The following is a 23,607-nucleotide window of genomic DNA, read 5'->3' as shown; positions in this document are numbered from 1 at the left end:
TGACGATTTGGAATTGATGTAATAGCCACTCATGATCACTTTATACAATGAAACAACGCCAAAAAAATTCATTTAAATTAAGTTAAAATAAAATAATATTATCAAACAAGTATTTATGTCCGTAACGGTGTTCTCTTCACAGCTTTTGACGTGCGTCAAATAAGCCTTCATAATCGCGATCTGGATCACATTAGGTCGTGCCCAGCTTAGGATGACGTCCGTCTGACATGTACCAAACTGATAAACGGTCTGTCGACACTGCTTTACTCATTGTGTTTTTGAATATTTTTTTATTAAGAATGGAACCTAATCAAATATTCACCCTGAAAACACCCACTCAGTATCTAGTCACAATGTTGATAATCATTATTTTTTCATGCTCCAAAATGCCAATTGACAAAAGGCCTTTATTAAAATTTTCTGCCAGAATGACAGAAACGAAATTGGAAACCAATATAACCCACGCTTTCCTGGCCAAATCTTTCATGAAATAATACAAAATCTGATGGAAAACAAATACCTTTGGTCATTAAACTATTTTATAATGACAATGCCTGATCAGGATTTTAGATTAACACTTGAAAACCCATCATTTATTATTGCCTTTGGCACTAAAAAACCATTAATACATTACCAACACCATAAAGTATTCCAATTACAGAACCACTGAAACTATTATTGACTGTATTGCTTTATTTCAGATAATTATTACCTGATTTTGGAGGTATTAAACCAAGTTTGCCTTAGCAAAACATATGGAAAGAAACCAAACAAGAGGGCCAAGATGGCCCTAGTTCGTTCACCTGAGAGGAGTCGGTTCATTCAATCTTTACAAAATGTCCAACTTGACCTAGATATTGTCCAGACAAACAATAATAATTCCCGGTCAAGTTTCATCATTATTTAATCTGGGAGTCATGATCAATGTACCTATAAAGTTTCATGATCCTAGGCGTAAGCATTCTTGAGTTATCATCCGGAAATCATTTTTCTAAGTTGAGTCACCGTGACCTTGACAGCCATTGTGTGAATACGTTTTTTGGCACTGTGACCTTGACCTTTGACCTAGTGACAGGGGTCATCTGCGAGTCATGATCAATATAACTATGAAGTTTCATGAACCTAGGCATAAGCGTTCTTGAGTTATCATCCAGAAACCATTTTACTATTTCAGGTCACAGTGACCTTGACCTTTGACCTAGTGACCTGAAAATCAATAGGGGTCATCTGCGAGTCATGATCATTGTACCTATAAAGTTTCATGATCCTAGGCATAAGTGTTCTTGAGTTATCATCTGGAAACCATTTTACTATTTCAAGTCACTGTGACCTTGACCTAGTGACCTGAAAATCAATAGGGGTCATCTACGAGTCATGATCAATGTACCTATGAAGTTTCATGATCCTAGGCCTAAGCGTTCTTGAGTTATCTTCCGGACACCATTTTACTATTTCGGGTCATCGTGACCTTGACCTTTGACCTAGTGACCTGAAAATCAATAGGGGTCATCTAGGAGTTATGATCAATGTACCTATGAAGTTTCATGATCCTAAGCCTAAGCGTTCTTGAGTTATCACTTGGAAACCATTTTACTATTTCGGGTCATCATGACCTTGACCTTTGACCTAGTGACCTGAAAATCAATAGGGGTAATCTGCGAGTCATGATCAATGTATCTATGAAGTTTCATGATCCTAGGCATAAGCGTTCTTGAGTTATCATCCGGAAACCATTTTACTGCTTTGGGTCACTGTGACCTTGACCTTTGATCTAGTGACCTGAAAATCAATAGGGGTCATCTGCGAGTCATGATCAATGTATCTATGAAGTTTCATAATCCTAGGCATAAGTGTTCTTGAGTTATCATCCAGAAACCATTTTACTATTTCGGGTCATCCTGACCTTGACCTTTGAACTAGTGACCTGAAAATCAACAGGGGTCATCTGCGAGTCATGATCAATGTACCTATGAAGTTTCATGATCCTTTGCATAAGCACTCTTGAGTTATCATCTGGAAACAATCTGGTGGACGGACGGACCGACATGAGCAAAACAATATACCCCCTCTTCTTTGAAAGGGGGGGGGGGGGCATAATGAGAAAACTGCCCCCCTCCCAGCAGCCATGTTATTCAACTGACCGGAACCATTTTTTAACTCAACTCTCGTATCAAGAAAACAAATGTTCTGTGCAAATTTTATGAAAATTGGACCAAAAATGTGACTTCTACTGTGTTCACATGTTTTCACTAAATACATATAGACAAAAATGCCCTGCCCACTGGCGGCCATGTTTTTTCACCAATCCCAACCATTTTCAAACTCGTCCGAGGTATCAATAAACCCAATGTTTTGACCAACTTTCATGATAATTGGGCAAAAATTGTGACTTCTAGAGTGTTTACAAGGTTTCTCTATAGCCAAATAGGGAAAACTGCCACTATATACATATAGAGAAAAATGCCCCGCCCACTGGCGGCCATGTGTTTTCACCGATCTAGACCATTTTCTAACTCTTCCAAGACATCAATTGAACCAATGTTTTGACCAACTTTCATAATGATTGGCTAAAAAATGTGACTTCTAAAGTGTTTACAAGGTTTCTCTATAGCCAAATAAGGAAAACTGCCTGGCCCACTGGCGGCCATGTTTTTCAACGGATCGGAACCACTTTTAAACTCAACCAAGATATCATTAAAACAAACATTTTGACCAAGTTTCATGAAGATGGGACAAGAAATGCGGCCTCTAGAGTGTTAACGAGCAAATGTTAACGGACGGACGGACATACGACAGACAAAGACCTGTCACAAAAGCTCACCTGAGCAATCAGGTGAGCTAACAAAAAGTTTTAATAAAAAAATCTTGTTGCTTTTTTTATACTGAATTATATTAAGGAAACATTTGACATTGTTGTTCATTTAGGGACACACAATTTTGTTGTTTTCACCCCCCCCCCCCTCTAACTCTTTGTTGTTGATAGCTTTTGAAATTTCAAACAGAGAGGCAGAGACCCTCCTTTGTGGTAACCCTGCTTTCTTGACTGTCATGTGTGCATTTCAAAGAATAATTGCATTTAACTGTTTCACAAAATTATTTTTTAGAATTTATTAGGATTTATTTATATCCAGATTTATTTTTGCAATTAAATGACATAATTACATGTTAACAACTTATAAACAATATAAATATCTTCTAAAGAAAAAAACATTTTGCTTTTTAAGATCTGCCCAATCCAATGTTGGCAAGCACCGTACCCATGTGACAAGCGAACCAATGTCTAAAATGCTTATCAAATTGAGAAACATCCATTTAGTGTTAAAACAACCAGGTTTCATTAGCAAAATGGCTGTGAAATTCCATTAACACCTTGCTGAGCAACATAGAAAATGTCACCCTTTCAAGAATGTACTTGACAAATAAAGTGTTCCTCAGGATTTCCACATAGTTTAATGAGTCTCTGGAGACTACTTTATTAGGACTTGGTACACAGAATAAGAATCATTTTTGAAATTTGAACAATGTGAAAATTAAGATTCTGTCCAAGAGATTTTTCTCCACTTTTTTGCTGACCTAATTTTTCCAAGTAGACAATCTCATAAATCATGATTTTAAATGTGTTTAACAAATACAAACGGTATATACGCTAAATTATTCAATCAGTGAAAAGGAAAATAAGACTATTTTAGATGTTAACAAATAAGCTGCGATCTGAAAAACTTGACTTGATGCATATCTGTGTAAGTGTCATGACAGATAAGTCTGTGCTGTCTTAACCCTTTCAGTGCGGGAACCGAATTTTGAAGGCCTTTGCAAACAGTTTGGATCCAGATGAGACGCCACAGAATGTGGCATCTCATCAGGATCCAAACTGTTTGCTATTCTGATAGTATTCTTTGAAAAAAATCGAAGAAAATGCTAATTTTAGAAATTCAGCAGACAACATTTTAGCAGAAGACAAATTTCCCAGCATGCAAAGGGTTAACAGGCTTATCTGGGATGGTACTTTCCACCTAGACTGAATTTTATTAGAATAGAATTCCTTAACATGAAAAACTCAATTTAAGCGGAAAGTGCAAAGGCTAACCTGGGACAATACGTAACATACATGCATTAATCCAGGTTTTACTAGAAACTGGCTGTTTTATTTAACCCATTTATGCCTAGCGTCTAGAAAAAAGGCCTTGGCAAACAGCGTAGACCCAGATGAGACGCCGCATGATGCGGTGTCTCATCAGGGTCTGCGCTGTTTGCTTAAAGGAATTTCTGTAAGAAATATTCTAAATATAGAAATAAATATTATAGACATCCCTTATTTTGGAAATAAATTGATCCAATTTAGAAGGATGGGAGAGTCTATTAGGCATAAATGGGTTAAGATTAGCATATGGAAAACAATCAGCAACATGATTCCATACCAGCTGTCGAGGCTTTATCTGGCTAAGTATCTTCCTCATGGACTCTCCGTCCGTCCGTCCCTCGAAGTCGATGTACTGAATGCTGGCATTGATGTCCAGAGTCACAGTCACTGCGATGCATTTTGTTGGGACCTCTGACACATCTGAAAACATTGGGCACATGTTGAAAGAATTTCTATTGACTGGGCAGCCACATACAACAGCTTTGTCACAGACGTAACTCATACGCTATAGCATTGCTTTGTCAGCCGTGTTCAAGGGAAAATAACTAAGGAATTACATTGGGGATGACAAATGAGTCGTGTTCTGAGAAAACTAGGCTTAATGCATGTGCGTTAAGTGTCGTCCCAGATTAGCCTGTGCAATCTGTACAGGCTAATCAGGGACGACACTTTCCACTTTTATGGTATTTTCTGTTTAGAGAAAGTCTCTTCTTAGCAAAAATCTAGTTTAGGCGAAAAGTGTCGTCCCTAATTAGCCTGTGTTAGACACTTTACACACATGCATTATGCCCAGTTTTCTTAAAACGTGACACAAATGTTCTTGCACATCTACCTTTATGGTGATGAAATAGAGAGAAGTGTGGAATTCGTTTGCTCAAACTTATAGCATTTAATACTGACAAAACCACCAACCAGTAAACAGAGTAACCTAAAGAGTTACTCCAAAATACCACATCCCTAAAGTTAATGTTTTTAATACTGATACCAGAAATGTTACTTATATTATTTGTTGTCAAATTATTGATTTAAAATCCAGATTTCATGTTTAATCTTAAAGTTTTAGGGTTTGTTATGACAATGTTTGTGCCATTTCCAGACATGCGCTTTCTTCCTTGTTTTCTAAGTCAGGAACCATCTGCAGTGACCATCCTGCAGTGAACACCTTATATGGTGCTAATTGAGTTTATTTAGTCTTAGTACACAACCTTAAAATAAACTATTGATAACATTTTCCTGTTAAGGGCTCACCTATTTAGAATACAGAGTCATGAGACCTGTAAACACGGGTAAAAATGAATGTCTGTTGCATCATGCGAAAATGTGTCCTATGCCGTATAGCTAGGAGCTACCCTGTCAGCTATAAGTTAAGTATGGTTTTGTACCGGTAGTCTCATCAGTGTAAATGTGTCCTATGCCATATAGCTAGGAGCAACCCTGTCAGCTATAAGTTAAGTATGGTAATGTACCGGTAGTCTCATCAGTGTAAATGTGTCCTATGCCATATAGCTAGGAGCTACCCTTTCAGCTATAAGTTAAGTATGGTTTTGTACCGGTAGTCTCATCAGTGTAAATGTGTCCTATGCCATATAGCTAGGAGCTACCCTGTCAGCTAGAAGTTAAGTATGGTTTTGTAGCGGTAGTCTCATCAGTGGAAAGTGAGGCTCGTGATTGATGCTGGAGCTGCACTATCCATATATAGATTATGGTTTCGTGGCCTCATTTCCAGACAGAGCAGCTCTTGACTGGTACTGGAGCTACGCTGGCTGCATTTGGTATCAAACACATTTTCGTATGACACAACTCATATTCCTGTATACAACTAATGTATTTCAAGTTAAGACGTCACTGGATCCCAATCTTATCAAAGATCTTACAAAATATAAGACACTAATAAATATTAAGTTCTCAACAAATATACATCTACTAACAGTATGTTCCTGAAATGTAAATAATACAAAAAATACATGTGAAATGTTGTAATTGTGTTACTGAAATAAAGGACATTCTAAATGTTGTTATAGAATTAATGAAATATTAAAGGTCATTTAAATGTTGTTATAGGATTACTGAAATAAAGGACATTGGAAATATTGTAATAAAATTACTGAAATAATTGAAATTGGAATTATTTTAAAAGAATTACCAAAATTACTCTTAGTTTTCGGACACTTAAAAATAATTTTAAACAAGGGACAAAATTGTCACAAAACCAGGTTTTCATTGTGAAAAAAAAATCTGATAAAGGGAGAAAACTCAAACTGAACTTTTGAAATGACCAAAAAAAATTAACCCCCTTTGTAAGTTTTTTTTTTTTTTAAATCTATTTTTAGTCGTGGCGACCTTGACATTGGAGATATTGACGTGATTCTTTCGTGGGACACACCGTCCCATGATGGTGAACAAATGTGCCAAATGATTTTAAAATCTCACAATGAATGACATAGTTATGGCCAGGACAAGCTCATTTATGGCCATTTTTGACCTTTGAACTCAAAGTGTGACCTTGACCTTGGAGATATCGACGTAATTATTTCGCGCGACACACCGTCCAATGATGGTGAACAAATGTGCCAAATGATTTTAAAATCTGACGATGAACGACATAGTTATGGCTCGGACAAGCTCATTTATGGCCATTTTTGACCTTTGAACTCAAAGTGTGACCTTGACCTTGGAGATATCGACGTAATTATTTCGCGCGACACACCGTCCAATGATGGTGAACAAATGTGCCAAATGATTATAAAATCTGACAATGAACGACATAGTTATGGCCCGGACAAGCTTATTCCGCCAGCCCGCCAGCCAGCCAGCCCGCCAGCCAGCCCGCCCGCATTCGCCAATCTAATAACCAGTTTTTTCCTTCGGAAAACCTGGTTAAAAATCGTGGGCCTAAGGGCGATTGACCATTACATTCGCATAATTGGCTAAATAACCGGGTATAGACCGTTCCATAATTTAGTAATTACCCAATTATCTCCCCTGAATACTCTCCGCGTCCGCCATTACACTACTGCCAAACAACTGGTAACATATATAAGAGAGCACCGATTATTCAACGGGTGAATTTCTTTCTTTTTGTAAAACTTGTTTGTTTGTCATGCAAATTGTTTGAAATAAAGTTTTTCTGCTAGAGGAGATGTTAAGTTAGTGTTATAACAGAAAAATGTTTGAAAAACGTGCATTTTTTAGGTATTTGTCTAGGAAAATAAACACGTTGACACATTAAAAAAAAAACATTTAATTAAACTAAATGCAATATTTATCATTTGATTATATGCATCAATCTTAAAATCGCGTAATCCTTTGCATTCCAGTGTTGAATTGCCCGTTTGTTCTGCATAATCCGATTATCTCGTTTTGATCAGATATTATCCAGACTTAACTAACAACATGGCGTCATCCCGGGGTGTCATAAACCACACTGGGTGGCAGATGACAGTCGGGTCATTAAACACAATTGATGATGCCAGCATGTCTTCTCTTTCTGGTAGTATTAAGCAGTCATTTGGTTTAATATTTTACCTCCGACATACTTAACAGTTGCGTTCATTAGATATGTTACATATTGTACAAATTAAAAGTTATGTCCAATATAGAATATCAGAAATTGTACACCGTAAAGATACTAGCCCGTTTAATCCCTGGTTTAATTTATGAAAAAAAGAATTTGATAATTATAAAATTTACCTAAAAATATAACATTTAGCGTATTTAGCGGGTATCGGTTAATTAAAACTACGTCATTTCGTATGAAGATTTAATGTTACAGCAATGCACGAACGACATCATAAAACAAGAAATTACATTTGACACGAACGGGGGTAAATAATGTTTAAAAAAAATATTAATATATATATATGTGTGTTAAAATGTTAGATATTTGCCACTCATACTCACTAGTAACGAGTTTTCAATATACATGAATACACAGTTCAAATTGCATCATGTAAAGTTGTGTTTTTCAGTTGTATGTTAATATTCCTCAATAGCGTCATTCTCTGTACAAAACCCATCAAATTAAAATTACATGTTAATACTGTCATGCACTTCGCTTTTAATAGGGCTTTGTAGTACGTTTATTTTCAATGCACCCCTTATACTTTCTATTACTCACGTGTTTATCACACTAACGTACTCATGCCATTCATAATTATATTTTTATAATTAGATGTATTACTATTGTAATTTATTGAAGCTTTTCTGCAAAAAATATTACGGCTTATGCATAGAGCTCTTTGTTGTGTCAAATTGTCGGCCTTTCAGTCTTCAGATAATCTTTAATTTGATGCTTATGCCGCGTTTTTAAAGTTGCAAATAAATGTATTAATAAATACGTTTGGGGCTTAATAATATATTTTTGAAATATTATTTAGGTGTTTTTTTCGGAGTTTTTTTGTGTGGATTAATTGACTAAACATTTGGTGTCGTTATCCATATGTTTTGCGTTACTTCAAAGACCTGTAAAATACATTTTTTAGCTTTATAGCTGTTAAATGATTCACAGATGAAAATATTGATATATCACATAGATCACATTCTCTTCATCTTCCGAATAATCACATAAAATATCGTCAAGATCAATATCACTCTCTCATGATAAAAAGCTCGTTTTTTTAACGTGACAAAATTCCATCTAAAAAAATTAAATATAAATCCAAACCACAATTTTTTATCTTTGATATCAGTTAGAACAAGAAAAATAAAGGAAGGCGTATCAAAAATATCATACTTAATATAATATGTTATGATTTTGGAATGTAGATTTTTACCACATGAGACCAATTACAAACAATTAGCGGTAATTAATTGCGCGAGAATCTTTAATAAGTATTAATTAAAATATAAATTGCTTGATGTTGCGGCTATTAAAATCAACACAACAATACATGCGTGAATTGTTTGTGAAACGTTAACAGTAACAAGTCTAATCAAAGACATAGTATGAGCGACTGAACCGGCAAATTTTCGCCGATGATTACCACTTGATTACAAATATAAAAAAAACACAAATACACGAAAGCATTTTAAACATTTTATTTGTAACAATCAATCTCAACTTCAAACAATCATTTAAACAACAAAAATGTGATAATCGCCTCACATTAATTCATTAAGTAATTTATTTATCCGACAACGGTTAAGCGGGTATTCTCTACGTTTTTGGCTTTTGGAATCGCAGTCTCGCACCAGTTAGCAGCAGTGTAATGGCGGACAGTCACGTGACTGACAATATGGCGGCGGTCAATTTATCGATTATGGAACGGTCTATATTGGTAGAAAATAATGGATTCCACCCAACATCATTTCAGGCAAGAGTAAGCAAAGCTGTGAAGTTCAATTAATTTTTTTAAGAAGAAAACTCAGAAAGAGTTAATCACAATAAAATTATTTTTCATTGATTTATTGCATTTCTTTCAATATAGTTTTAATTTCAGACATCCTCAATTTTGTCTCTAAATTTTAGACACCTGCAATTTTGGAATATTTTTTGTATCTAAATTTTCGGACACGGAAAAAATAATTATTTTAGAGTAATTACGGTATGCTGTAATTTATCATCCACAAGGACAAATTTTACAAGTATATACTCAACTGCTCTGCAGCTGTCAATTAACTGGGATATAGCAATGATAAATTCAAAGAATTCAATTTGTCACCTAATCTGCTTATGAAGAATACCAGAACTGAAGAGAATTGATGATCTTTAAGGGTAATCAGTGACAATAACAATTTGACTATAGTGGTATATTTACCATGGACTGTTTATAGTGGCAATAGTTATTGACATTTAAGAAAGATATAAATATCATACTGGATAGAGGACGAAAAAATATAGTAAGCCCAGGCATTTCTCCAGGTTGACATTTACATTTCCATAGTTGACTATAAATGTTGTTTCACCCTTTATGTGATGAGATATTAAGTTGTTAAACCAAACATAAATATATAAGTCAATTTGTTTAACACTTGTTATAAAATGGTAGATCAGCTTTCTATACTTTTTAATTCTGCCACAATGCCTTGAGCTATTTTTTGACATGTCATGTTTACAAGACAGCATGTGATCAATAAGTAGTTATAGCTACACCACGTTTGTGTAAAACAGCAATAAGCAACAAGAATATCAGAGAAACTGATAGATGCCCCCCAATGATGCGCTTTGTCAATCTATGTGTTAATAACCACCTAAACAAATCTTTTATAAGCCTCGGTGACCATGACCCCAGTTACTTCAAACGTGATCAAATGGTAGAGGTCCATGCAAGGTACCTACATGCCAAATATGAAAGAGATCGGTAAAGTATTGAAGGTGCTATGAGAAACTGTAACAAAAGTGTGAAGGAAAAATCTATTATTAGTCTCAGTAACCTTGACCCCAGTGACCTCAAACCTCATCAAAAGGTAGAGGTCCATGCAAGGTACCTACATGCCAAATATGAAAGAGATCGGTAAAGTATTGAAGGTGCTATGAGAAACTGTAACATAAGTGTGATGGAAAAATATATTATTAGCCTCGGTGACCTTGACCCCAGTGACCTCAAACCTCATCAAAAGGAAGAGCTAACAGGCTAATCAGGGAAAACTGACTTTCCACCTAAATTTTATTTTCGGTAAGGAGGAACTGCCTTGAAACTAAAATTACCATAAAAGCAGAAAGTGTCGTCCCTGATTAGCCTGTTCGGACTGCACAGGCTAATCTGGGACAACACTTTAAGCACATGCATTAAGCCCAGTTTTCTCAGAACACGACTCATATGTAGTATAAATGACATGACAATGTGTAGCTTATTTCCAACAATAAGCACTCACCTGAGTGTTCGGACACAAATTGTTTGAGACTTGACCTGGTGATCAAGTTGTTGACAGTTCTTGACTCAGATTTGATACAAAGCCTTCATATTGTCAGAAATTTAGCCATGTTTCATCAAGACTGAGTAGTAAATGTGACCCCAGAGTGGTATAATGTTGTTTTTTTTTAAGATTTGACCCGATGACGTAGATTTTGGATGCACAACAGATCAAAATTCAGCCTAAATAGTGCAAGATAAAAAAACAATCTGACAAAGTTATATCAGGACTGAGTCATATGTGGCCTCTAGAGTGCTAACAAGGTTTTTGTAAGATTTGAATGGGTGACCTAGTTTTATTGACTGACCCTGATTTGATCCCAACATATATATTGTCAAGACAAGCATTCTGACCAAGTTTCATCAAGATTTGATGAAAATGTGTCCTTTAAAGTGATAACAAGCAAAAAATTGAAGAAACACAACCCACAATGCCACATATAGGGTGGTCACCATGAGGCCTGTATCCTTCTGTCAGCTGAAAACACTACACTAGACAAGTAAAAAGCCTTTACACTTTCATGATAGGTGACTTACTTATTTTAAAAGCAATGGAAAACTGTTTATTTTCAAACCAATTAATGATTAATCAAATCAAATTGATTGCAGAAAAGTCAAATTTACACAATAAATTCAACATGTGTCACTCATGTAATGTAAAGAAATACAGCACCATGATTGAACAATCTGCTTTAATTTCCTTTCTTTCTTCACACCCAGCACAAATAGGGCATTGTTCCATGAAACAAAAACAGGAAATAAAAGACTAAAAAGCAACTAAAAAACATTTTGTGAATGATTATGAATTATTTATGAGCAAATTTTCAATCTCATATTCAACATCAGGTTCACTTTATTTCCAGACATTTCATCAATATTTAATTCTTAATTGTAAGCTCCTCTCTTCAACATGTTTTGAGTATAAAATTATTTTCAGTGGCTGAGGTATTTTGAACTTTCTGTGACCCACAGAACATACTTTGACACAAGCTGACAATATCAGACATTTTAATGGAAAAATATTTAAAAAAACTTTATCTCCACACTTCAGTCCAGTTATTGCACATAAATCTGCTTTTAATGACCAATATGCTTCTAATGATCAGGAACAGCTTGTATTAAGAGACAATGTATTTCTTCAACTTTTTTACTGGGATATTACACATTCTTAAACAGCAAAATCTTTCATAGCAAAATGCAATTTAACAGCAGATAATTTATCCCTCAAATTATGCAGGTAAACACACAGTCTGATGATAATACCATTTAAACAAGTTTAGTTGAATTAGTCAAATTAAGGATATTTTACAGGCCATAATTCAGAAGTGCTTCAATGATTTTGCTGATCATTTAACTGTTAGAGTTTATACAGGAATTTTCACACAAGATTTGTAAGCATTTTCAAAACAATAGGGCCTGAAAGGCCCAAAGTCGCTCACCTGAGATTCAAAGAAACTGACCTGTTCTGTGCAGCCCAAGATGTCATTAGAACAAAATGTTCTTACCAACTTTCATGACTAGTGAACATCCTGGCAGCCACGTTTTTCAACAGACAAGAACCATTTTCATACACATCCAAGTTATCATTTAAACAAATATACTGACAATCTAGTTTCATAAAGATTCATAAGTCCATATAAGGAAAAATGCCTGGCCCACTGGTGATCATGTTTTTCAAGCAAATGGAACCATTTTCGAACTTGTCCAAAATATCATTGGGACAAATCTTCTAACAAAATTTCATCATGATCGTACAATAAATACGGCTTCTAGAGTGTTAACAAGGTTAAACCATAGCTATATAAGGAAAAATGCCAAGCCCCCTTGGCGGCCATGTTTTGCCACCAACCTGAACCATTTGCAAAATTCATCCAAGATATCATTGGGGCAAATCATCTGACCAAGTTTCATGATGATCGGACAAAAAATGTGGCATCAAGAGTATTAACAAGGTTTTCTCAAAAGCTGGATATATAGCCATATTAGGAATAATGCCCTGCCCCCTGGTGGCCATGTTTTTTAAGCAACCGAAACCATTTTCGAACTCATCCAAGATATCATTAGGACAAATCTTCTGACCAAGTTTCATGAAGACCGGAAAATAGATGTGGCCTCTAGAGTGTTAACAAGGTTTTACTATAGCCATATAAGGAAAAATGCCCGGCCCCCTGGTGGCCATGTTTTTTAAGCAACCGAAACCATTTTCGAACTCATCCAAGATATCATTAGGACAAATCTTCTGACCAAGTTTCATGAAGATCGGAAAATAAATGTGGCCTCTAGAGTGTTAACAAGATTTTACTACATCCATATATAGCCATATAAGGAAAAATGCCCCGCCCCTTGGCAGCCATGTTTTTTCAAGCAAACGTAACAATTTTCAAACTCATCCAAGATATCATTGAGACCAATCTTCTGACCAAATTTCATGAAGATTGGACAATTAATGTGGCCTCTAGAGTGTTCACAATGTTTTACTTTAGCCATATATAGCCATATAAGGAAAAATGCCCCGCCCCTTGGCAGCCATGTTTTTCAAGCAAACGTAACCATTTTTGAACTAATCCAAGATATCATACAGACCAATCTTCTGACCATTTCATGAAGATTGGACAATAAATGTGGCCACTAGAGTGTTAACAAGGTTTTACAATAGCCATATAAGGAAAACTGCCCCGCCCCCTGGTGGCCATGTTTTTTCACCGATCTGGACCATTTTCGGACTCGTCCGAGATATCAATGAAACCAATGTTTTGACCAAGTTTCATGATGATTGGGCCAAAATGTGACTTCTAGAGTGTTCACAAGGTTTCTCAATAGCCATATAAGGAATACTGCCCCGCCCCCTGGCGGACATGTTTTTCAACGGACCGGAACCATGTTTGAACTAAAGCAACATATCATTTAGACAAACATTTTGACAAAGATACATGAAAATTGGGCATCAAATGTGACTTCTACAGTGTTCACAAGGTTTTTCTTTTTTTTGACCTAGTGTTCTAGTTTTTGACCCAGCATGACCCAGTTTCAAACTCAGTTGAGGTATCAATGGGACAAATTTTCTGACCAAATTTCATGAAGATAAGACAATAAATGTGGCCTCTAGATGTTTCACAAGGCAAAATGTTGACGACGCACGACAGACAAAAGGCGATCACAAAAGCTCACCATGAACACATTGTGCTCAGGTGAGCTAATAAACAAGAGGACCATTATGGCCCTGTATCGCTCCACTGCTGAAAAAGGCTGAAACAAATATTCTCTGCATGTGCAAATACTTAAATATAGGCCCTATTTAAGCACATGTACACTTGTGTGACCCCCTGGGCTTGGTCAAATTTAACTCCAAGGGAATAATTTGAGCAAACTTTGTAGAGGACTACTATATCTCACTACATGTACATACAAAATATGGTAGCCCTAGGTCCTAGATTTAAGGACAAGAATATTTTTAAAGTTTTCACAAAATAAGCAAGATATAATCATATATAATCTTCAATTTTGTGACCTGCGGGTCAGGCTCAAATTTGACCCAAAGGGCATAATTTGAACAAACTTGGTAGAGGACTATAAGATGTTACTGCATACCAAATTTGGTAGCCATAGTCTGAATGGTTTTTGACAAGAAGATATTTAAAGATTTCACAAAATAGGCGCTTTATAAGCGTTTATTCAATTTTGTGATCCCCCCAGGGCAGGGTCATTATTTGAACAAATTTGGTAGAGGTTTATAAGATGTCACTACATACCAAATTTGGTAGCCCTAGGCCCAATAAGATTTTTAAAGTTCTCACAAAATAGGCCCCATATAAGTGTATGTTCAGTTTTGTGCCCCCCCCCCCCCCCCCCCCCCGGGCAAGGTCAAATTTGACCAAAGGGGCATAGTTTGAACAAACTTGGTAGAGAACTATTGGATGTCACAACATACCAAATTTGGTAGCCCTATGCAGAGCTCCAGATAAGGTTTTGTGAAATTCTTAAATTACTACCAGATTTTCAAAAAGAATTCTTAACTCTGAAATTTTATTCTTAACGTTACTACTAAGTTTTGGAAAATAATTCTTATTTTTTATTGTTTTTTCCCTGTCTGTTGGTTGGTCTGTTGGTTGGTTGGTAGGTTTGCCCCAACTTTAACATTTTGCAATAACTTTTGCTATATTGAATATAGCAACTAGATATTTGGCATGCATGTGTATCTCATGGAGCTGCACATTTTGAGTGGTGAAAGGTCAAAGTCATCCTTCAAGGTCAGAGGTCAAATATATGTGGCCCAAAATCGCTTATTTTATGAATACTTTTGCAATCTTGAAGATAGCAACTTGATATTGGGCATGCATGTGTACCCCATGGAACTGCACATTTTGAGTGGTGAAAGGTCAAGGTCAAGGTCATCCTTCAAGGTCAGAGGTCAAATATATGTGGCCCAAATCACTTATTTTATGAATACTTTTGCAATATTGAAGATAGCATCTTGATATTTGGCAAGCATGTGTATCTCATGAAGCTGCACATTTTGAGTGGTGAAAGGTCAAGGTCGAAGTCATCTTTCAAGGTCAAATATGTGGGTCAAAATTGCTCATGTAATATCACTTCTGCAATATTGAAGCTAGCAATTTTATATTTGAAATGCATGTGTATCTCATGGAGCTGCACATTTTGAGTGGTGAAGGGTCAAGGTCAAGGTCATCCTTCAAGGTCAAACATCATATAGGGGGACATTGTGTTTCACAAACGCATCTTGTTCTAAATGACCTAAAAATAAATAATAATGGTTATTTACATGCACATTTTTTTTTTAAATAAACATTCTTGCAACCTTAATTATACGAGTTCAACAGTGTCTTTTCAGTATCATACAATTTTATTTTTCAAATACCTTCATATGCCCAAACTGTGCTTAGATTGCATGCCTTAGATGAATTTTTACATATTTCACAATAAAAACAAGTCTGCTCTTTAATCTTTTTAACGATTAGCCACAGAACTTGTCCCTTCCACTTGTTCAATGTTTTTTTTGTGTTTAAGTTTGGACCCGCCGTGTCGCATTTTTGTTTAGCTTTTCCGACTGTGTCGGCAACTGAACATACAACATCGTATAAGATCTTTTCTATAATGTCTTTCGAAACATTTAACTACGGCTCACTTTGCGTACAATATGTTAAAAGCGTGTTTATGGACGCTTTGCAGTTTTTTAGGACGCTCCCTGGGCGCCGCCATTTTTTTTCACAGATAAACTGTATACGCCGCTTTTATTGGAAAAATTGCGCTTTGTTAAACAAACCCGATAACCATTTTATATAAACACCGCAAAGATCTTTAATACGAGAAAAGAACTCAATAAAAATCGATACGAATCGATGTAAAAAAATATTCGTAACTTGATTTTGTAATTCTTAATGGTACGACAAGATTTTGAAATCAATAATTTTCGGACTTGAAAATAATTCATAATTACGAAAATACGACCCTTATCTGGAGCTCTGGCCCTATGCCTTATGGTTAAGGACAAGAAGATTTTTAAAGTTTTCACAAAATAGGCACTATATAAGCATATAATCGATTTTGTGGCCCTCAGGGCAGGGTCAAATTTGACTCCTGAGGCATAATTTGAACAAACTAAGTGAAGGACTATACAATGTCACTACATACCAAATTGTGTAGCCCTAGGCCTAATGGTTATGGACAATAATTTTTTTTAAGTTATCACAAAATAGGCATTATATATGCATATGTTCAATTTTGTGACCCCCGGGGCAGGTTCAAATTTAACCCCAGGGATAAAATTTGAACAAATTTGGTAGGGGACTATAAGATGTCACTACATACCAAATTTGATAGCCCTAGGCTGGATGGTTATGGACAAGAAGATTTTTGAAGTTTTCACAAAAAAGGCCTTATATAAGCGTATGTTCAATTTTGTGACCCCCAGGGCAGGGTCAAATTTACCACAGGGGCATAATTTGAACAAACTTGGTAGAGGACTTTAAGATGTCACTACATACCAAATTTGGTAGCCCTAGACCCAATTGTTATGGACAAGAAGATTTTGAAAGTTTTCACAAAATAAGCCCTTTTTAAGCATATATTCAATTTTGTGACCCCCAGGGTAAAATTTGACCCCAGGGGCATAATTTGAAGAAATTTGGTAGAGGACTATTAGATGTCTCTACATACCAAATTTGATAGCCCTAGGCCCAATGATTATGGACAAGAAGATTTTGAAAGTTTTCACAAAATAGGTCGTATATAAGCATATGTTCAATTTTGTGACCCCTGGGGCAGGGTCAAATTTGACCCCAGGGGCATAATTTGAAGAAATTTGGTAGAGGACTATTAGATGTCTCTACATACCAAATTTATTAGCCCTAGGCCCAATGGTTATGGATGAAAAGATTTTGAAAGTTTTCACAAAATAGGCCTTATATAACCATATGTTCAATTTTGTGACCCCCGGGGCAGGGTCAAATTTGACCCCAGGGGCATAATTTGCAAAAATTTGGTCGAGGACTATTAGATGTCTCTACACACCAAATTTGATAGCCCTAGGCCCAATGGTTATGGCTGAGAATTTTTTTAAAGTTTTCACAAAATAGGCCTTATATAAGCATATATTCAATTTTGTGACCCCGGGGCAGGGTAAAATTTGACCCCAGGGGCATAATTTGAAGAAATTTGGTGGAGGACTATTAGATGTCTCTACATACCAAATTTGATAGACCTAGGCCCAATGGTTATGGACAAGAAGATTTTGAAAGTTTTTTCACAAAATAGGCCTTATATAAGCATATGTTCAATTTTGTGACCCCCGGGGCAGGGTCAAATTTGACCCCTGGGGCATAACTTGAAGAAATTTGGAAGAGGACTATTAGATGTCTCTACATACCAAATTTGATAGCCCTAGGCCCAATGATTATGGACAAGAAGATTTTGAAAGTTTTCACAAAATAGGTCGTATATAAGCATATGTTCAATTTTGTGACCCCCGGGGCAGGGTCAAATTTGACCCCAGGGGCATAATTTGAAAAAATTTGGTAGAGGACTATTAGATGTCTCTACATACCAAATTTTATAGCCCTAGGCCCAATGGTTATGGACGAGAAGATTTTGAAAGTTTTCACAAAATAGGCCTTATATAAGCATATGTTCAATTTTGTGACCCCCGGGGCAAAGTCAAATTTGACCCCAGGGGCATAATTTGAAGAAATTTGGTAGAGGACTATTAGATGTCTCTACATACCAAATTTGATAGCCCTAGGCCAAATGGTTATGGACGAGAAGATTTTGAAAGTTTTCACAAAATAGGCCTTATATAAGCAAATTTTCAATTTTGTGACTCCCGGGGCGGGGTCAAATTTGACCCCAGGGGCATAATTTGAACAAATTTGAAAAAGATTCACCCAAGGAACATTCCTGAGAAATTTCATCAGAATTGGACCAGTACTTTAGGAGAAGATGTTTAAAGAACAAGTTAACGCACGCACGGACGCACGCACGACAGACACAGGACCATGACATAAGCCCCGCTGGCCTTTGGCCAGTGGAGCTAAAAAGCAAAGTTCAAGCATTTTTGTAACACATCATTCTGTGTAGCCAATAGACTTAATATGTTTAGGCCACGACTTTTTTTTCTATTGGTTTACAAAAATTATTTTGAAAATGGTCCATCGGGCGGTCGAAAAAAAAAAAAAAAAAAAAAACATCATTGGAAAAAAAAGTTAATATTAATAACATCAGAACAAAGACAACATATCTTTTAAAACCTTAACACAGAGACAAAAAATCAAATTATGCAATGAAACACATCTATATCTTCAAATGAAATGAGTCCTAAAAGCACCTTATGTAACATCAGGCAATTTTAAACACTCCATTACTTACTCGACTTATGAGATCGTCCATGAAAAAAAATCGAGGTAGATCGATCCCCGCGTTGTCGCGGTAATGTTTGTTTAAGTTGTTGCTGTCATGAAAACTCGTTGATTTACAACGCAAAACGTCTTATTTGAACTGATGCGAATAAATTTAATCATATTTGTCAACTTCACTTTGCTTTATTTTGATAATTTAATCCAAAGTTTAATGTTTAATAGCAAGTGTTTTTTTTTACTGGAATTGTAAACAAGGAGTCAGTTAAAGTCTTCCGAATATGTGCAGTCTGTGTGAATTGACAGCTTGACGTCATCAAAGGCAAGCCGCTTTCTGTCTGAAGCAATAAAGCGACAAATTTCGCCCCAACAAAATTGGCTTCCTTTGTCTAGCAATTAACATGCCGAACCAATCGTGTGTTTGTTTCTCAATTGCAATCCTCCAATTTAATAATAGCACGTGCATAGCTCCGCCTTCGAATCTTTTGCAGATAACGGAGGCGGAGTTTAACGGTTAATTGAGCTAGTGTTTTACGCAAGTTGAGTTCCGATTTGCCGAAATTACTCGGCCCTAATCATTAAAACGACAAATACATTTATCAATGATTTTCCGAGATATACCGATTTGTTCCGATTTCCAAACTTTCTGTACAGTTCCTATAAACTATGGCGGACGTGTTTACAAAATTCCTAAACACATATATCGTAAATAATGGCAGTGTTTTATTGGATTATTTATACTTATTATCAAATTGCAAGGTAATACTTTTTATCTACTATAATACCGGGTTAACAGTTTGTTTAATATAATTAACATGTAAAACAATATAGTTGCGTCACAGACTAGGAAATAAATTTTGATGGGGTCAACATTTTACTGACGATGATTTTCCTATTGTCTGTAATTTTTACTCAAAATAAATTTTAGAAGTGCTCAGACAAGGACTGGTACATAATGTGTCACATTGGAAAATATCCCGATCTCTGCAATATATGTGAACCAATCGTTTTTATACGCAACCGTACTCAAACCAGATCTTTTTTTCTCATTTCGCTTGTTTTTCAGTGCGGTCGGGAATAAAATATTTATAAAAAAGACGATTTTCCGATTTTATTTTTTTCCCCATTTTCCAAAAATTAGGGTCGGCGGTTTTGTAAACCAAGAAATATAAAAGTCGTGGCCTTATTGAGAATAAACGGACAAACAAAATAAACTCATGTAACTCCTATGGCAGAACAAAACAAGAGCTGTCTCCATAGGATGACATATGCCCCCAATAAATGCTTTGATAGAAGTTATTGAAATGCACTAAGTGACCCCATGACCTAGCTTTTGACCCGGTATGACCCATATTCAAACTTGACCTAGATATTGTCTAGATACAACTTCTGACCAAGCTTGGTAAAGATCGGATGAAAACTATTTGAATTAGAGAGCAGACACGAAAAGTGTGATGGACTGACAGACTAACCGACGGACAGTGCGAAAACTATATACCCCCAAACATGTCCAAAGTTTAAACAAAACTATGACTGAATTACCGTAGGCAGGAAACATTAAAATCCAACGTTATCCACGCATACATAGTTTGTCTGTTGCGTAATCAAGCTTAAACGGGTTGTACATTGTACAGGGGTGTACAATATACAGTATACTTAACTGACACGTGTAAAATGCGACTGCAGTAAAGCTGCATCGAATGCATTGACTTCGTTAAGGTAGAAAAGTAATGATCAGCGTTAATTGTTAACAACTTTATTACCCATTGGGTGTATTGTGTTTTTCAGGTGTGTTGCAGATTATAAAGCCATCACGCAACGGATCCGGATCAAAGACTTAATTAAAAGACGACTTGTGATCAACACCTGACTGAAATAGATTCTGCGCATTTATTACAAATTAATCAAGAACATATTGAATTGTGTTTGGTTGTTTGCGTTTAACAATAAACTTGTCGATGGCACTCAATAATAAGGGTCAATTACTATCACCTGATAACAAGACTAGTTTATTGGCATGTGAAAAACAGGCCTCACCTCCTGCAAGTGACTCCCATGTGTCCTCCCCCTTTCCCCACCACAATTTGTATTACAAACAAATCGGATATTGAATGACCCATTTTTATATATTAAAAAAATTCAAAATCAGAAATAGGCGAATTTAAGTGCTGAATCTTTTTTTTGAAAAATGACAACATTTCATGCTGACGAAACAAAATGGTTTCACATTATGCTTCACATAACTGGATAAGAGCATGAGTCATGCTTTAAAATATTTAGAGGCAAACCTAATGTCATTCTAACACAATTACTGCATAAAATATGGAGCCCAAATATTGTCTCTGAACCCTAAATGATGCATGCGCAAATTGTCTCAAATAATGGGTTACGTTTATGGTAAATTTTTTATTTATTTAGCCACATGCAGGTCCAAAAAATGATCTGCTGCATTTTTAAGCTCTTTAAATTTACTCAATTTGTTGCATGAGATTCTGATACAATTTGCAAGTGTCATAATCTCCTAAAGTTTCATTTGTTTCTAGTTTACATGTACATTAAATGGGCTAATATATAAATTAATTTGAAAACAAATTGTAAAATTTCAGTAAAGGCAAGATTCAATAGGAAACACTCCCCATAAACAATACTCTATAAGCAATGGATCCATAAAAAACACTTGCTGTCAAAATATTAATTTTTTTTAAGAAATAAATATTGCTAAATAAATGAATAAAACAGCCTACTGACAATTTGCGGGACGCCTTATGTAGAGTATTTAAGAGCGGTTAACGATCCCATGTCAGCGGGTTATGGTGGCTTATGCTAAATGCACCAAGACAGAACCTTAGGTTAACAAACTTTGTCATACAGTTACGAAATCAACACCCACTCTATGAAGGCAAGTTGTTCAACTCTTATAGTATTCCTATTTTGCACCAACTAAAATGAAGTAACATATGCTCAAAACGGTCAAACCCTTCTGGTTCACAGTAGGAACAACACATTTACAGTAGCAGCCACTCCACTTTGGCAAGTTGTTTATAGTATTCCTATTTTATACCGTTCACATGAAGTAACATATGCATCACCTGTCAAACCCTTCTGGTACACAGTTGGGAACAACACACTTAAAGTAGCACTCCTGGTATGAATCTGAATCCTTGTGGTCAAATCCTCCGCTTGTGTTTCTTGATTAAAATGAGGTACAAACATGAATGTTTACTTGGAAAAGCAGATTGCTGTTGGCAACATTTAGAGTAGAAAACCCCCAGCTGATATTACACTAATTTCATAAATGTGTCTTGTTCTGATAAAACTGGGCTTAATAATTCGTGTGCGTAAAGTGTCGTCCCAGATTAGCCTGTGCAGTCAGCACAGGCTAATCAGGGACGACACTTTCCGCTTTAATGGTATTTTTAGTTTCCTTACCGAAAATCAAGTTTAGGCGGAAAGTGTCGTCCCTGATTAGCCTGTGCAGACTGCACAGGCTAATCTGGGACGACACTTTACGCTTATGCATTATGCCCAGTTTTATCAGAACAAGACACAAATGATAATCACAACAATCTGTTTAATATCCAGAGTCTACTTTATCCATGTTAGATTTTACAGTGTGAAATCAATCTCCTTCACATCTAAGCATTTATGGTAAGCTTTTTGAAATATTTATGAAAGATTTATTTCCAATCGTGACAAGTTTTATCTCTTTTTTTACCATTAACTCATCATTAAAGGCCAGTTTACCCTTTCCCACTTAAGATACGTAATTTGATGTGTTTGGAGCCTCTTAGAAAGTTCAATTTAATTGAAGACCTCTTACTAGATACTGATGAGCAGCAAACAGCATAAAACCTGAACAGACTGCGAGTTACTCGCAGGCTGTTCTGGTTTTATGCTGTTTGCACATTACAGCAATTTTCTATTTGCCTCTGAGTGGGAAATGGTTAACATTTATATAGACCAATCATGCAGTAATAACCCAGATATGCTGTAAACAACCCATACTTTCTGAACTTTGACCTATAAGTGTGAGTGTGACACATGAACAAGGGATACAGTGTCTTGAAACGCTTTCCCCACATAGTGACTATTTTAAGAAATTGTTAGAACCCCCTCCCCCCCCTCCCCCCCTTAAGTTTTCTGTGAAGGTTTTGTGGTCTCAGTAGTAGACAGCATAGCTCATGATCAGACTGTGCAAATGATGGCTGCATTTGGTATAAGAACCATTGCCTCACAACTCGGCTTAAAACAAGACTTACCTTGAAGTTGGTCAAATTCTGCAACTAACTTCTCCTGAAAAATGACATTCATACATTTATTTTATTTATTCAAATATAAAAAATTATGTTACTTAATTTTTACAATAATGAGTGAAATATGAATGTTTAATAAAACAGATGCTAATTCACTTGAATATAAGTAAAAATTAAAGAATTGTAATAGTGTTTGCCTTTATGACGATAAAAATGATTATTTCATTATGTAATAATCTAAGTTGACATGGGTTCTAATCAGTATCCAAATTAAGTCTATCATTCAGATGTTCATGAAACCCAAAATGAAAATGGGTTATATTAAATGCATGCTAATATCCCTTTTAAAAAGACTATGAACAAGACATGGGTGCACCCTAGGGCATAGATGCCTTTACATTCCACTTTTGTCTCAAAACTCAACATATGTTAAAAACTTACTGTTTATGGTCAAATTTAACTTGCTACCTCTAAATTTGACCTTGACATTTGAGGTG

The 23,607-nt window shown here is 35.8% G+C and overlaps 1 protein-coding gene across 1 annotated transcript in view; it reads right to left on the bottom strand.

Moving 5' to 3' along the window:
- LOC127875342 (cleavage and polyadenylation specificity factor subunit 2-like) overlaps positions 1-23,607 on the bottom strand; it is a 229,497-nt gene that overhangs the window by 15,899 nt on the left and 189,991 nt on the right. Inside the window, exons 15-16 of the mRNA XM_052420339.1 lie at positions 23,117-23,150; positions 4,419-4,561 (exon numbers count right to left, since the gene is read on the bottom strand). Of these exons, the coding sequence (XP_052276299.1) occupies positions 4,419-4,561; positions 23,117-23,150 (177 nt within the window). The remainder of the gene's footprint in view (positions 1-4,418; positions 4,562-23,116; positions 23,151-23,607) is intronic.

This window comes from Dreissena polymorpha, chromosome 3 (genome assembly GCF_020536995.1).
Source record: "Dreissena polymorpha isolate Duluth1 chromosome 3, UMN_Dpol_1.0, whole genome shotgun sequence".
Classification (NCBI taxonomy): domain Eukaryota; kingdom Metazoa; phylum Mollusca; class Bivalvia; order Myida; family Dreissenidae; genus Dreissena; species Dreissena polymorpha.
This window is presented reverse-complemented; position numbering and strand designations above follow the sequence as displayed.